Below are 15,443 nucleotides of genomic sequence, written 5' to 3' on the forward strand. Positions count from 1 at the left end.
AATTAACGGTATTGAGGTCAAGCTGTACCAGACAATAGGAAATGAAAGGCCTGTATACCACAAGCTGGGAAGGCAAATAATTGCTTATATTTTACATTTCCACTAGACTCTGAAGTGAAAAGCTAATGTTTTTCAGATATCTAACCCTCAGTCTCAATCTGTCTCTTAGAAAAGTGTTCCATCTCTCCTTCCAAACAAAAGGGGACTTGGCTTGGCCATAAACCTTGTTTGAAAAAGAAACATTGTCTTCAACAGAACAATGGATGAGTCCAAAAGTCAGCCTTACCCCCCAAAACACTTACCTACCACCAATTCTTTTCCAGGATGGTGAGGAGCAGTCTTAGCCGCAGGTGGAATAGGATTAATGTATCATTTTCACACCGTTATTAAAATTCTTCCTTTCACAAAGTATAACGTCTCTTAGGCCCAAGCTAATTCCTTCCTTGCCCTAGGCGGGAACTCAGGTCCACAACTGGTATCATAACAACAGCATTAGCCACATTTTTTATTTTTTCGGTGTCTTTTTCCATGAGGCTCAGGGCTTTTATTATGAAGCTGCACTTCATGAATATATATTGAAGCCCCTAATTGTTTACATGTTTGGCTTTGCCACTCGGAAGAACACTTCTAGGTAGAAATCGTGTCTTGCTCACCATTGCCTCTCTGTGCCTAACATACTGCCCAGCAAATAGCAGGTCCTCAGAAGGGGCTTGTGAAGTAAGAGATGGAAAGGAGGGGAAAAATGCAGAATTATAGAAGTGAAGGAGTTGAAAGGCAAACTTGGCCTTCTTCACCGTTTCATTTAGGACTAGCTCTGAAATGAATCACGTATTAAAAATGTAATATAATGCCTTCCTGCGACAGTAATCTGTTCCTAACAATAGCTATTTTGCCCTTTCTGATTATTGGCAATTATTCTTACATCCAAAATGCATTAGCTTACAAGCAGCAGTGGCTCTGACCATGTATCACCTCACAGTGTTACTAGTTTAATAGCCAGTGGGCAAATTCCTTTTCCATTCCCAGGGAATCTAAGTGAGACATATTGCCTCTTGCTTCCAAACATTTTTCAAGGAAACATTTGATACAGCTTAATAGTATCAAAGACATGAATGGATATGTTTACTATAGGTAGTGCTATTTCCAGTAAGAATAAACTATTTTTTGCTGTACCATATAGCAGATGCCAAGGCTAAAAATGTTTCCATTACAGAGTATCACTCTAAATTCCAGATAGGACAGAGAAAGAAATGAAACATCACAAGTGAAATTTAGATACCTACTTTTGCAGTCATCTTGGCCAAAAGCTCTTGCAAATCCATTATTCCTTGCACCAGGCTTAAGAAATCACTACAGGTTGGGCAAGCTCAAAAGAGAAAATATAAAATATGTATTGGTATTATGCTAACAGAAGAAAGAGATGTTTCAAACAGTTGTTGTTTGACTACATAGGAGAGTTTTTGTAATTAAGTATTGCTTTAAAATTTGAGTGCTTTTGTAATTAAGTATTGCTTTAAAATTTGAGTGAAATCACTGAAGATTTCAGGTCTGGATCTTTTCCTATTTTAATAAGCACAAAGACAGGAACAGAAAAAAAGTGTTGCTAACTGAAAATAAAAGCAACTTGACACTTTAAAATTAAAACAAAACCCTCATTTTCTATTGAGAGGTGACTAAAAATACACAAAGTATCTCCAAAGAAGAAAATATAAACTCAAACCCAGGTCGGAAAGTCTAAAAACCAGTTTTTATAAAGATATATAATTACATTAAACATATCTTTCTGATAAAACCTGCTAAAGTAACCCTTTTCTTCCCTTAAATCTTAATTTTATCAATAATATATAGTGTTCTTAAAAATTCAGATACAGAATTATACATATATCTATGTAATATAGATAAGTTCTCTTTCACTCGCCTATCTCAGATGTCAATACTGTAAATAGATTGTGCGCATCATTCCAGATGTGTTTCTATGATGTTATCAACAAGTCATGTAATATTTAAAATTCAGCAATGTTCTAACTTGCTACTTACTGCGGTTTAAGTTCGGACACTGTGTTATGTATCCATTCGGCATAAAGATGATCTTCCCATCTTGGATGATCCCCTTGATAACAGAAGAGACAGGTGGCAATCAAGATTACTGTCACCAGGTCAAATGGCCCCTGTGAAATCCCAAAGTCTCTGAAGGTCAGATGATTTTTTAACAGGACTGATTCATTCAAAGGCGAATTGACCTTAGTAGACACTGAATAGATTTAATGGCCAATGGGAAAATTCATGGCCTAGCCTGAAACACACTCTTTTAGAAAGCTTGAAATGTACATCCATCTTGAGAAAGCTACAACTAGTTGCCATTGGATAATGCCAACGTTATAGCCCAAGGATCCATCAGTCAATGCTCTTAAACTATCAAACAGCAAAGCCACTGGTTCACTGAAAATTCTTTCCAATGCCCTAATCAACCTAGAACATTAAATATTTCAGATTTACAAGATTTTTTTAAGTGAGAAGAAAGAGTTAATAGAAACATATTAGACTAAAAATGTTTCTATCAATTCATTTCGTCAAGGAAATAAAATTAAACCCCAGAAAAATTCCATAACAATCTGTGCTCCTCAACTAATTGAGTAACAAGAGTTTTTGCTAGTGAGTCTTAAGACTTGCTCAACATCTGGGAGTAAAAGGTGGTCTTTGAAGTCTATAATTTAGTCTGGAAGAATAGCTCAAATGTAAGAAAGTCATTAGGGCTGCCATTTCTCAATGAAAATATTGACTTGCGTTTTGAATTTTACAAGTTGAATTTAAAGATTCTGTTTTTAGGTTTGGTGGTTATTTTTCCCCCTGATCTGATGAAAGAGATATTACAGAACAGATGGAAGATGTGGAAGCTGGTTCAGAATATTGAGCTTAATCTATAAATAAAATATAGGCTCAAGATAGTGCTGTGAGTCTTTCGGAGGGAGTAACATTTAACATTTATGTGCTCATTTTCTAAACAGCAGAAGGCAATCAGCAAATGCTGTTTTCTGCTTATTATTTCAAGATAAAATATTAATTGGAAATGTTAATAGAAATAACAGGATCACAGTCCCTCTTCCACAGATTAGGTAGGTTTCTAAACCCTTTCCTATGATACAGTGTTGTATTCGAGGATGATACAGTGTTGGTGATTACAAGAGAAGACAGCCTCACCATGGGGAAGAAAGTTCCTGCCACTGATCCTCCATATTAATCATAATATCTTACAGCAGGATCAAGAGAGCAATTAATGGAGCACGAGCTAAGTGGATTAGCTTCTCTCTGGGACAAAGCTGCTCAGTTTTTCAAAGCCAATTAACTCCTTCAAGAAATGAGAACACCTTTCAAGCACATGTGACAATTTAAAAAAATATGGAATTACAAGTCAGTGGACCCGGGTTCACGTTCTGGATCCATCGTAAGCTAACTGAGTAAACTTTGGCAATAATTCAACCACCTTCTCTGAGCCCAGTTGCTCTCTGGAAAACAAGTGCTGGATAGAAAAGCTAAAGATCCTCCCCCAGGACTCAAATTCTAGGCAATTAAGCAGGCATCCAAACGGCAATTGTCACATTTAGTTCTCCACGCTTTCCTTATCTTTCAGGTTTTAAAAAAAATAATAAATTTGGACAGTCAAAGTATAGATTTCCATCTTAGGGATTTCCTAGGACATGGAAAATGTCAGTGCGTTTAAAAAGAACTTCCAGGCAAACCAGGACTGCTGGTTACCCGGGGTGATGTGGATGTCATGAAAGGAGCAGGTTTACTTCTTAACTGTTTGTCAGAAAATCCTAAATTATTTGTATTTTATCATCCATAGAAAGGGCACTCAGAAACCTAAAGTACATTTGTCACGGTAGCAAATACCTTTGGATAAACAAATTGAAAATGCATTTAAGAGGGAAGCCCCATCCCACTCATCCTACGTCAGAGTGATGTGGGACACAGCAGTGCTCCTCCTCCTTCTGCAGTGACTGCACTAATTTCAGTCTCATTACAAATTGCCTCCATACACCTTTCCTCTATCTGTATCCCCCTCACTTCTCTGTCTTCCCACTTTTAATCTCTGGCACACATACACACGTGTGCTTATATGGGAGGGCGGGGGGTGACCCAGTTCATGAGGTGAAGGTCAACAATGTTGACGTGAACAAAAGCAGAAATAAAGGCTGACAGCTTCCCAATGCTCATTAACACAAAAACCCAAGGCACTCAGTATTTCTTCTGAGGAAAGGTCACAGGGGTCAGCAAACATACTGGCATAAAAATTTGTTCTTGCCAAACGAATCAAGATGGAAATGTTAATTTACTTGAATGGCTATAATTCAATGCTAGATTAAAACAAGGGTGGCAATACACTACAGATACCAACTATTAATACAATCCAAAGAAGTCTGAGTGTGCCTGGATGTGCGTGTGTGTACGTGTGACTACATACGTGGGTTCACTTCCCAGCATCTCCCCCAGAACAAGAACCAGAAGGAGTGGCATTAAATTGCCATTTGGACAATTCAGTGACTGGAAATCTGTCAATAAAAGAAGTATTTTACCATTGTGTAGGTTGCCTCTTTGCTTTGGTTATTGTCTCCTTAGCTGTACAGAAGCTTTTCAGTTTAATGAAGTCCCATTTGTTTACTTTTGTTGTTGTTGCAATTGCCATGGCAGTCTTCTTCATGAAGTCTTTCCCCAGGCCAATATCTTCCAGTGTTTTTCCTATGCTTTCTTGGAGGATTTTTATGTTTCATGCCTTAAATTTAAGTCCTTTATCCATCTTGAATCAATTTTTGTGAGTGGGGAAAGGTGTGGGTCCAGTTTCAGTCTTTTACATGTAGACATCCAGTTCTCCCAACACCATTTATTGAATAGGGAGTCTTTCCCCCAAGGTATGTTCTTGTTTGGTTTATCGAAGATTAGGTGGTTGTAAGATGTTAGTTTCATTTCTTGGTTTTCCATTCGATTCCAAGTGTCTATGTCTCTGTTTTTGTGCCAGTACCATGCTGTCTTGAGCACTATGGCTTTGTAGTACAGACTAAAATCTGGTATGCTGATGCCCCCAGCTTTATTTTTATTACTAAGAACTGCCTTAGCTATACGGGGTTTTTTCTGGTTCCATACAAAACGCAGAATCAGTTTTTCCAAATCTTGAAAGTACGATGTTGGTATTTTGATAGAAATGGCATTGAATAGGTAGATTGCTTTGGGAAGTATAGACATTTTAACAATGTTGTTTATTCCCATCCATGAGCATGGTATGTTCTTCCACTTGTTAACATCCTCTACTATTTCCTTTCTGAGGATTTCATAGTTTTCTTTATAGAGGTCCTTCACCTCCTTCGTTAGGTATATTCCTAGGTATTTCATTTTCTTTGAAACTATGGTGAAGGGAGTTGTGTCCTTAATTAGCTTCTCATCTTGACTGTTATTGTTGTATACAAAGGCTACTGACTTGTGGACATTGATTTTATATCCTGAAACATTACTGTATTTTTTGATGACTTCTAGGAGTCTTGTGGTTGAGTCTTTGGGGTTCTCTAAGTATAAGATCATGTCGTCAGCAAAGAGGGAGAGTTTGACCTCCTCTGCTCCCATTTGGATTCCCTTTATTTCCTTGTCTTGCCTAATTGTATTGGCTAGAACTTCCAGCACTATGTTGAATAGTAAAGGGGACAGAGGACAACCTTGTCTGGTTCCAGTTCTAAGAGGAAAAGCTTTCAGGTTTAAAGGATATTTGCATATTTTCAATCAGACAAAAGCTTGATTACTAGGATCTATAGAGAACTCAAATTAATCCACATGAAAAAAGCCAACAATCCCATATATCAATGGGCAAGAGACATGAATAGAACATTCTCCAAAGATGACAGACGAATGGCTAACAAACACATGAAAAAATGTTCATCATCTCTATATATTAGAGAAATGCAAATCAAAACAACCCTGAGATATCATCTAACCCCAGTGAGAATGGCCCACATCACAAAATCTCAAAACTGCAGATGCTGGCGTGGATGTGGAGAGAAGGGAACGCTTTTACACTGCTGGTGGGACTGCAAACTAGTACAACCTTTCTGGAAGGAAGTATGGAGAAACCTCAAAGCACTCAAGCTAGACCTCCCATTTGATCCTGCAATCCCATTACTGGGCATCTACCCAGAAGGAAAAAAAACCTTTTATCATAAGGACACTTGTACTAGACTGTTTATTGCAGCTCAATTTACAATCGCCAAAATGTGGAAACAGCCTAAATGCCCACCAACCCAGGAATGGATTAACAAGCTGTGGTATATGTATGCCATGGAATACTATTCAGCCATTAAAAAAAAATGGAGACTTTACATCCTTTGTATTCACCTGGATGGAAGTGGAAGACATTATTCTTAGTAAAGCATCACAAGAATGGAGAAGCATGAATCCTATGTACTCAATTTTGATATGAGGACAATTAATGACAATTAAGGTTATGGTGGGGGGAAAGCAGAAAGAGGGATGGAGGGAGGGGGGTAGGGCCTTGGTGTGTGTCACACTTTATGGGGGCAAGACATGATTGCAAGAGGGACTTTACCTAACAATTGCAATCCGTGTAACCTGGCTTATTGTACCCTCAATGAATCCCCAACAATAAAAAAATAAAATAAAATAAAAAGAAGTATTTTAGCCAGGCATTGTGCAGGGGCGTTTAGTCCCAGCTACTTGGAAGGCTGAGGCAAGACAATCGCTTAAGCCCAAGAGTTTGAAGTTGCTGCACACTGTGATGCCACAGCATTCTACCGAAGGTGACATAGTGAGACTCTGTCTCAAAAAAAAAAAATAAAAAATACAAGAAGCATTTGCTAAGAATGTAGTTTTCTTCATAACACTACAAAAAGGAGTTCTATAACATATGAAACTACAAAGTAGTTCCATCAGCCTTATTCCCCCTCCTCCACACACACAAAAAATCATCCATGAAGATTTCCATAGATGGAAATGTGCCGCCAAGCATGGGAGATAAGGTATGAAAAGAATTTCTAATACTTTTCTTCACTTAGCTTTAAATGTATCTACACTTAACTGAAAAATGCAACTATAGTTGGGCCTATATTAGCTGACTTCATTTGATCTCATTTTCTCAGACTTATGCTTTATTTCATATTCATCTTGGCAGTGTTTCTCCAATTTTGAGTTTCTTAAGAATCACTGTGAGTATTAAACATTTAGAATCCTGTGTCAACCCCCAAATGATTGTTTCAATAGGACTGGGTGGGACCAAAATAATCTTCACTTTTAAGAGTTGCCCCAAATTATTTTGATCAAAGGTAGAAGAAGAACTTCTCTGTGAAAAATCCTGCTCTGTTATCAATCATGTGTTTCTTTAGAGCAAGATGGTTTACTCATTCAAAGCTCATGGTGGTTAAAATACCATCCAACTCCTATATATAAACAGAGCAAAATCTCACTGATTTGTAACTGATTGGAAACCAACAGAATTACTAAACTATAAATGCTATAAAGGCAAAAATTATATGTTTTCAACTTAGTATCTGTAGATTTCACAATAAATTGTAAGAACATCAAATTCCTGAAAACCATGAATTAGACAACATTGAACCCCATAATTTTGAGCACTGTTAGATTTTGTCAAGATCATATAGGGTATTAGACAATATTGAATCACATAATTTTGCCCAGGGGGCATATCATAATTGCAGAAGAGGTTGGAAGAAAAATAGCTATGCGTATTTTTTAAAAGCTTCTGGGGTGATTTTGATACTTCCAGTATAAATTATTGATCTAGGACCAGATCAACTGGTCATTTGACCTATGAGAAACTTTAGGCTCTAACACTTTAAGTAGCTTTCCTAAGAGATGCCTTAATCCTAGGCAACATAGTAGAGGTCTACTAACTTCTGAACCAGTGCTGGTCATAATAGGCTGATAAAAATATATCATTTGAGGGATACCCTTATTCCCATGAACCAGGATGTTCCTACAGAGAAGAACTGTTATCAAAACGAAGTTTTACCTTCATTGCCTTGATAGATACAAATCAAATATGTAAGACAGACCATTAGCATGTAATGCAAATAATTTGAAAACAGAAGTCTTTTTAGGTAACCTAATATTTTCCCTGTAATCTTATTTACACTGCTAATCAACCCATTTTCTCATTGTTAATTTAATGCGAAACCTCAGCTGATCTAAGGATCTAAATAATCCCTCAAGTACAGAGCACACATTAATAAGCTTTTACTGTTGGATGGAACTGATGAAAGGGAGAAAAATAGATATTTTGTTCTTTTTGTTCAATACACCTGTTGCCACACTCTGCCTCCCAGAGTCAGCTCACCATGCACTGAAAAATAAATTTGTACCAAGTAGATTGTGCATTATGGGTTTTTAATGTTTGGGAAACAAATGCTCATTATTTTCATTGTTCCTAGAACGTTTCTCACTTTGCAGTAAGAAATATAGAACGATGCAATTAAAAAATTAGAAAATTATGCCATTAGGACCCTCTTCTGCATAGAATAACTGAGATTAGGCAAGGCCTCCTAAACACTCTGAGCATTTTTATTATAAATGAAAGCAGAAACCAGTTTTACCACCAAACAAATGCTAATTCTTTTTAACACTCTTATTTCCCTGCAGATCTCTGTTTACATTGAATAAAATGGTTCTATTTTTTTGTATGCTAAAACACTGAAACAAATCGCTTTGAAAGGGAGAGAGAAAGGGATGGGAGAGTTTCCTGCCAGGCATGTAAATACATGGATGAAGATGTGTTGAGTTTATAAAACTGGCAGGGACCCATACTTTGGGAAAAGGGGAACAAAAAGTAAGACTTGAGAAACTCACATGAAGAATTTTCAAAATGCAAGCAATCATGCAATTCTGGACTGAAAATAGTTAATAAAATATTCTAGCTTGCATAAAAGCCAAGAAAGACACTTGTAGACTTTCATTATGATCAATAAAAACTGTCAGCTCATTAGCATATCATTAGCTGTCCTGCTGTTTCCAAAGTCTTAATGTACAGAAATATTAATTTACAAATGTATATGATTCCCCAGTTCTGTGAATTTGACTTTCTGCCTGAAAGGAAAAATAAGAATTAAAGATGGGAGGAATCCAATGTAGCTGCTTCTTCTATGTGCCTATAAACATATGTTTACCATCTGTGGAATGATGGGAAGCAGCTGAGATAAAAACAACAGCTGTGGAATTAAAAATAAAAAAGTTATAATCAATTTCACTTCCCAGTGACAGCTCAGCTGTTAGAGGAAACAGTGATGTCCAGGTAAGGAAAAGGTTTCAGACCCAAATCAATGAGAGAGGGTATGCACCCTGAACTGTGCAAAAAGGCTTTGAGAATTCTTTGAGATCTAACTATTTCAAAACTATCAGAACACTCACCCCTGAAGCATCCTACAACTTATTGTGGTTTTTTATCCTCTGAAATGGTTACAGCATAGTAAGCTTAGAATGCACCAAAGGGAAACTGAGTCTCAGTCATGAAAATCTACAACAATCAGAAGATTCAGATAAGTATGTCACCATTGGCCTGCTTTTCTCAAATGGATGCCATCTTAAAGTGAAGAAATCCCCAGATATGGGGGGGAAGCAGAAAGAGGGAGGCAGGGAGGGGGGTGGGGCCTTGGTGTGTGTCACACTTTATGGGGGCAAGACATGATTGCAAGAGGGACTTTACCTAACAATTGCAATCAGTGTAACCTGGCTTATTGTACCCTCAATGAATCCCCAACAATAAAAAAAAAAAAAGAAATCCCCAGATAGCGCTCTGTGTCTCAAACGGGAATTACCTAACCTAGAGGCTTCTGTACCCAGCGCCAAGCAAGTGATTCCATCCTTTTTAATCAGCCCCACTTTGCACTATCCATAAGGATCCACAAGGGCCTAGAAATCAGTTTTGACAAGTAAGGAACCTTTGCTTTTACTTTGCCTAGGAAGCAATGCAATAATATTTAAGGTAGAGAATAATGCCATTTTACCCTGAAAACACATCGTAAGCCATTTTTCATTCTGGAGCAATAAAGCAGATGTGGTTTTTGGACCCAGGAGGCAGCTTCTACAGGATAAATATTAAAAATCTGAAGATGTTCTGACTCTTACCTGAGAAGTGGCTGCCTCTTTTTCAGGGAGATATTTTCAGTGTTGAATTGCTCAAGAGGTAATTTTGGCAATGAGACACTAAAATATTTCCCCTACCCCAGCCATCGTATCTCATAAAAGGGTAGCCAAGAAGTACTATTCACCATAAATGATTCTAAGGAGGAGATGAGTTTTGAAAGCTTCCCCAGGAAAAGCACCCTTCCAAAGAGCCATTCAATGAAACCACTCCTACCAAGGGGCAAGAAAAAATGCATTGCCCTCAGGGAGATGGGGTGTGTAGGAGACCCATCCTCTTCTGTGCTTCCCACTGGCACCACCTATTCCTTTGGGCTGGAGTCCCAGAAAAAAACAAGTCCTGTCTCCTCCATGAGATTTGGTGTGATTAAGTGAAATGTCTCCCCATCAACACGGCAATAACTGTGGTAGGTAACACATGATAATCCCTTAATAAATATTTGTTGCATGGATAAGCAAAGACTTCAAAATCAGAAAGGCCACTGGCCTCAGTGACTCTCTCCTATAATCTTAGCACTCTGGGAGGCTTGAAACAGGAGGATCCCTTGAGCTCAGGAGTTTGAGACTCAGGAGTTTGAACAAGTATGAGATTCCATCCCTATGCCTGGAATCCTACTACTCTGGGAGGCTGAGGGGGTGGATTGCCTGCACTCAGGAGTTTAGAGACCAGCCTGAGCAAGAATGAGACCTCGCCTCTAAAAATAGCTGGGCACTGTGGCAGGCACCTGTAGTCCCAACTACTTGGGAGGCTGTGGCAAGAGAATCACTTGAGCCCAAGACTTTGAGGTTGCTGTGAGCTATGACGCTACGGCACTCTACTAAGGGTGACAAAGCAAGACTGTGTCTCAAAAAAATAAATAAATAAAATAAATAAAAACAGAAAAATTTAGCTGGGCATTGTGGCAGGTGCCTATAATCCCAGCTACTGGGGAGGCGGAGGCAAGAGGATTGATTGAACCTAGGAGCAAGAGGTTGCTGTGAGCAACAGAGTAAGACAGTGTCTCAAAAAAGCTTTTTTTCCATGGAATATGAAACTCATATGCTATTGGTGGGATTGCAAACTAGTACAGCCTTTATGGAAAGAAGTGTGGAGAATCCTCAAAGAACTAAGAGTAGACTTCCCATATGATCCTGTCATCCCATTGCTAGATATCTACTCAAAAGAAAGAAAAATCATTTTACTATAAGGTCATCTACACTTGAATGTTTATAGCCTCTCAGTTCACAATCACAAGGATGAGGAAACAACCCCAGTACCCATCATCCCATGAATGGATCGATAAACTTTGGCACATGTATATCATGGAATACTATTCAGCCATAAAGGAAATGAAGACTCCTTATCTTTTGTATTTACCTGGAAGGATTTGGAGAACATTCTCCTACCTAAGTAAAGTGTCACAGGAATGGAAAATCAAGCATCTCAGGTAGTCACTATTAAGTTGAAACTAGTAGATTAAAAACTACAGACCCACATGAGAGAAAAACTCAATTAAATTCAAGAAGGGGAAATGGGGAAGGGAATTTGGTAAGCTCCCACTAATGGCTACAATGGATGGGTATGCGGCACGCTTCCCAAGTTAAGGATAGAACTACATGTCAGTCTTTACCTTACAAACACAAATGGCATATAGCCAAATTGTATGTACCCTCGTATTAATCCAAATTAACAAGAAAATTAGGAAAGAAATCCAGCAACTAAAGAAAAAACATCAGAAAGACCCAGGCTTAAATCCCATTTTCATCACTATGGACTATGGGAGCTTGGCAAGTTCCTTAAAGTCTTTGAGTCCCACTGCCTGATCTATACAATGGAGATAATAATAGTTACCTCATTAGGATTGTCTGAAGGTGAAATTTAATTAACTGAGTGAATATAAATAAGGCCAGATAAGGTCTGGAACGTAGGAAGCATTCAATTATTGCTGGTTCTCTCTTCCACATCCCGATAACCCACCTCTGCTCAAAATGATTGTCAAGTCTCTGAACACTCTTTGTGTTTTCTGTCTGTATCAAGTTTGGAGGCTTTTAAGCATAAGGCTTTTTATATCTACAGAGAATCATATGCTCATTGAGTGGGAATAGATAACAGGACTAACTGTTCTCTCCTAATCACATCCACCCAATTAAAACAGAAGTCCCTAAAAGGCAGGAAAAGTGCCTACTATTTCTACAGCATGGTGTTAAGCGTAGAGGGGGCATTAACTACACCAAAAAAGGGGGCGGGGGGAAGGAATGGGGATGTGTGTTGTAAAGCTCCCATAGTCAAGGTTCTTTTAACACATATTCTCATATAATCTGCATTACCTTCATGAAGGACATCTTTAGCACTTTAAAATAAAAAGACAAATTCAAAGCTCGTACATTTATTCATTTTAAGAGTATACTGTCTGCCAATTATATACTTAGTACTATTCTAAGAACTTGCTGGGTAAAATGGAGATAATCTGACCCTGGTAAAACTTACAATCTAGACAAAAGGACATAATAAATAAGCAAACACTCACATAAACTAAATTCAGGATCAGCAACATAATTTGCAGGGTCTTTTGATCAAAAATTAATCAAACCTTGAAGACAGTATTAGATAGTAATAAGGAGGGAGAGGAGCAGACAGCATTTAGAGATGCTTTGTGTACAATGGGAGGAACAAGTTGACCAGAGGAGGCTTCTAAGAAGGGACAGATGACATCTATAGGGGCTTCTAAGGACTGGACATATGTTTGGTCTATAATAGAGGGACTTCAAGGGCTGAACAACCAGTACAAGGGAGAGAAACCACAAAATAGAGATATATTTAATCAAACCCACGAAGAAGGGCCTTTGGAGCATGCATACAAATAAGATGACAATATCCTCAAGTGACCTACCCTCATTAACATAATAAAAATCACACCCACCGACATTATGACAGTTTATAAATACCATGGCAACCCCCAGAAATTACCTTACAAGATGGGAAAGGGGAGGACTGGACTCACCATTCTGAGAATTTCCCACCCCTTTCCAAGAAAAATTATGAATATTCCACCCCAGCTTAGCATATTATTGGAGATTAGTACAATACAGCAGACCCTAACCCTGGGGGGCTGCTATTCCTTACCAGAGCAGTCTGCTTTCCAGCAACTTTGAGAGTATTCTATCCTTACTATGCTCTGGGTAATAACTCTTCTATCTGGCTTGCTTATATTGGTTTCCTTTGCTCAGTGAATCTGTCAACTTGGTACTGATAACTATTCTTCAGCACTGGGAACCAAGAATCCAGTAACATGGACCTGACATCAGTCCCCACACCTGACTGATACCAGCAACAGTAGGCATTACACTAATCATAGGGTCCTCCTAAGCACAGCACTGTGTAGCTCTACCACAAAATCAGCCCTGCTGATCCCTTCAAATTATAGTGGGTGTGATCAAGGAAATGGAAATGTTCCAGGAGAATGTGTGTGGCAGAATGACTGCAAACTAATTCCCTGCTCTGTATCCCTATACCCTGAGCTGTGACTTCATAGACCCGCACATCAAGAGGAAATGTCTGTTTCCCTATCCCTTAAATCTGGCACTGATCTTCTGACTGACTTTGACCCGTAAAACATGGAATAAATGAGGGTGTGCCGGTTGCCAGGCCACCCCAGACCTCAAGAGCCTTGTGGGAATCTATTCTCCCTTGAAACATTGCCAAGCACCAGGCTAGCCTGCTGGATAAACAGACATGTGGTTCAGTCTCCAGCATTGCTCCAGCCAGGAGTCAAGTGCAGCATAACTGAGAACATCCCAGATGATTTAGTCTTCAGCCAACTTTACCAGCCAAGTGTCGGTTTATGAGCAAATCTAGAGGGGATCAGCTAAGCCTGGTCCTCCTTAACACAATCTTTCAGCCACCCTGTGAGCTTATTGACTCAACCCCCCCCCCCCCCCCGAGTTTTGGTTTGTTAAACAGCAATACCTGGATACATATAGTAACAGGGAAAGACTTACAAAGATACAGTGGTTCAGGAAGACTTTGTTTAAACCAAGATCTGAATGATTAGGAAGAGAAAACATTGCAAATAACTGAATGAAAACTATTCTGGGCAGAAGCATGTGACTAGGCCCTGGTATGTTCAAGGAACTAAGAAAAGAATAGTGTGGCTAGGCCATAGTGAGCAGAAAGGGAAAACAGAATAAGATAAAAGAGCAGGATCCAGATTACACCAAACTGATGAGCAATGCAGAGTCATTGAAAGAATTTAAGCAAGAGGGCTCGGCACCCACAGCTCAGTGGTTAGGCCACATACACCCAGGCTGGTGGGTTCAAACCCAGCCTGAGACTGCTAAACAACAATGACAACAACAACAAAAATAGCCGGTGTTGTGGTGGGCACCTGTAGTCCCAGCTACTTGGAAAGCTGAGACAAGAGAATCGCTTAACCCCAAGAGTTTGAGGTTGCTGTGAGCTGTGATGCCACAGCACTCTACTGAGGGTGACACAGTGAAACTCTGTCTCAAAAAAAAAAATTTAAGCAAGAGAGTAACTTCACTGGTTTCAAAAAGCAAACTAGCACAAGTCCAACAACTGTAAAGAGGTTAAGTCTAGGATTCAAACTCAGATCTGTATCACCTGAAACTAAAGCTCTTTTCTCCTGGCCTTGGAGTTCTTATTAAGTTTCTGTCTAAAGCAGTGGTTCTCAAAGTACATCCCAGAACCATCACCATCGCCTGGTAACTCGCTAGAAATGAAAAGATTCGACTGCCACTCCAGGCCTACTGCATCTGACTTGGGAAACAGGGCCCCCGTTTGCTAATACTTTTTTTATAATGAGTCAGTATTGGGCGGCGCCTGTGGCTCAGTGAGTAGGGCGCCGGCCCCATATACCGAGGGTGGCGGGTTCAAGCCCGGCCCCGGCCAAACTGCAACAAAAAAATAGCTGGGTGCTGTGGCGGGCGCCTGTAGTCCCAGCTGCTCGGGAGGCTGAGGCAAGAGAATCGCGTAAGCCCAAGAGTTAGAGGTTGCTGTGAGCCATGTGACGCCATGGCACTCTACCGGAGGGCAGTACAGTGAGACTCTGTCTCTACAAAAAAAAAAAAAAATAATAAGAAAAGAGTCAGTATTAAATTTTATCTAGTGCTCTTTGTGCTTCTTGAGATGAAGATCAGATTTTTTTCTCTTCCTATCTGTTTAATGTAGTGAATTACATTAATACATTTTTTGATGATAAGAACAATTTTGCATTTGTTTTTAATCATCAAAAAACCAACTTGTCCTCTTTCATGCACTCAAATACACACATTGCTAATACTTCGCTAATAATTTT

The 15,443-nt window shown here is 39.1% G+C and overlaps 1 protein-coding gene across 3 annotated transcripts in view; it reads right to left on the reverse strand.

The window, feature by feature from the left end:
- NELL1 (neural EGFL like 1) overlaps positions 1-15,443 on the reverse strand; it is a 950,583-nt gene that overhangs the window by 753,801 nt on the left and 181,339 nt on the right. For all 3 annotated transcript variants that reach the window (XM_053561806.1, XM_053561805.1, XM_053561807.1), the window contains 2 exons: positions 2,038-2,110; positions 1,284-1,366 (listed from right to left, as the gene is read on the reverse strand). In XM_053561806.1, the coding sequence (XP_053417781.1) occupies positions 1,284-1,366; positions 2,038-2,110 (156 nt within the window). The remainder of the gene's footprint in view (positions 1-1,283; positions 1,367-2,037; positions 2,111-15,443) is intronic.

This window comes from Nycticebus coucang, chromosome 14 (assembly GCF_027406575.1).
Source record: "Nycticebus coucang isolate mNycCou1 chromosome 14, mNycCou1.pri, whole genome shotgun sequence".
Classification (NCBI taxonomy): Eukaryota; Metazoa; Chordata; class Mammalia; order Primates; family Lorisidae; genus Nycticebus; species Nycticebus coucang.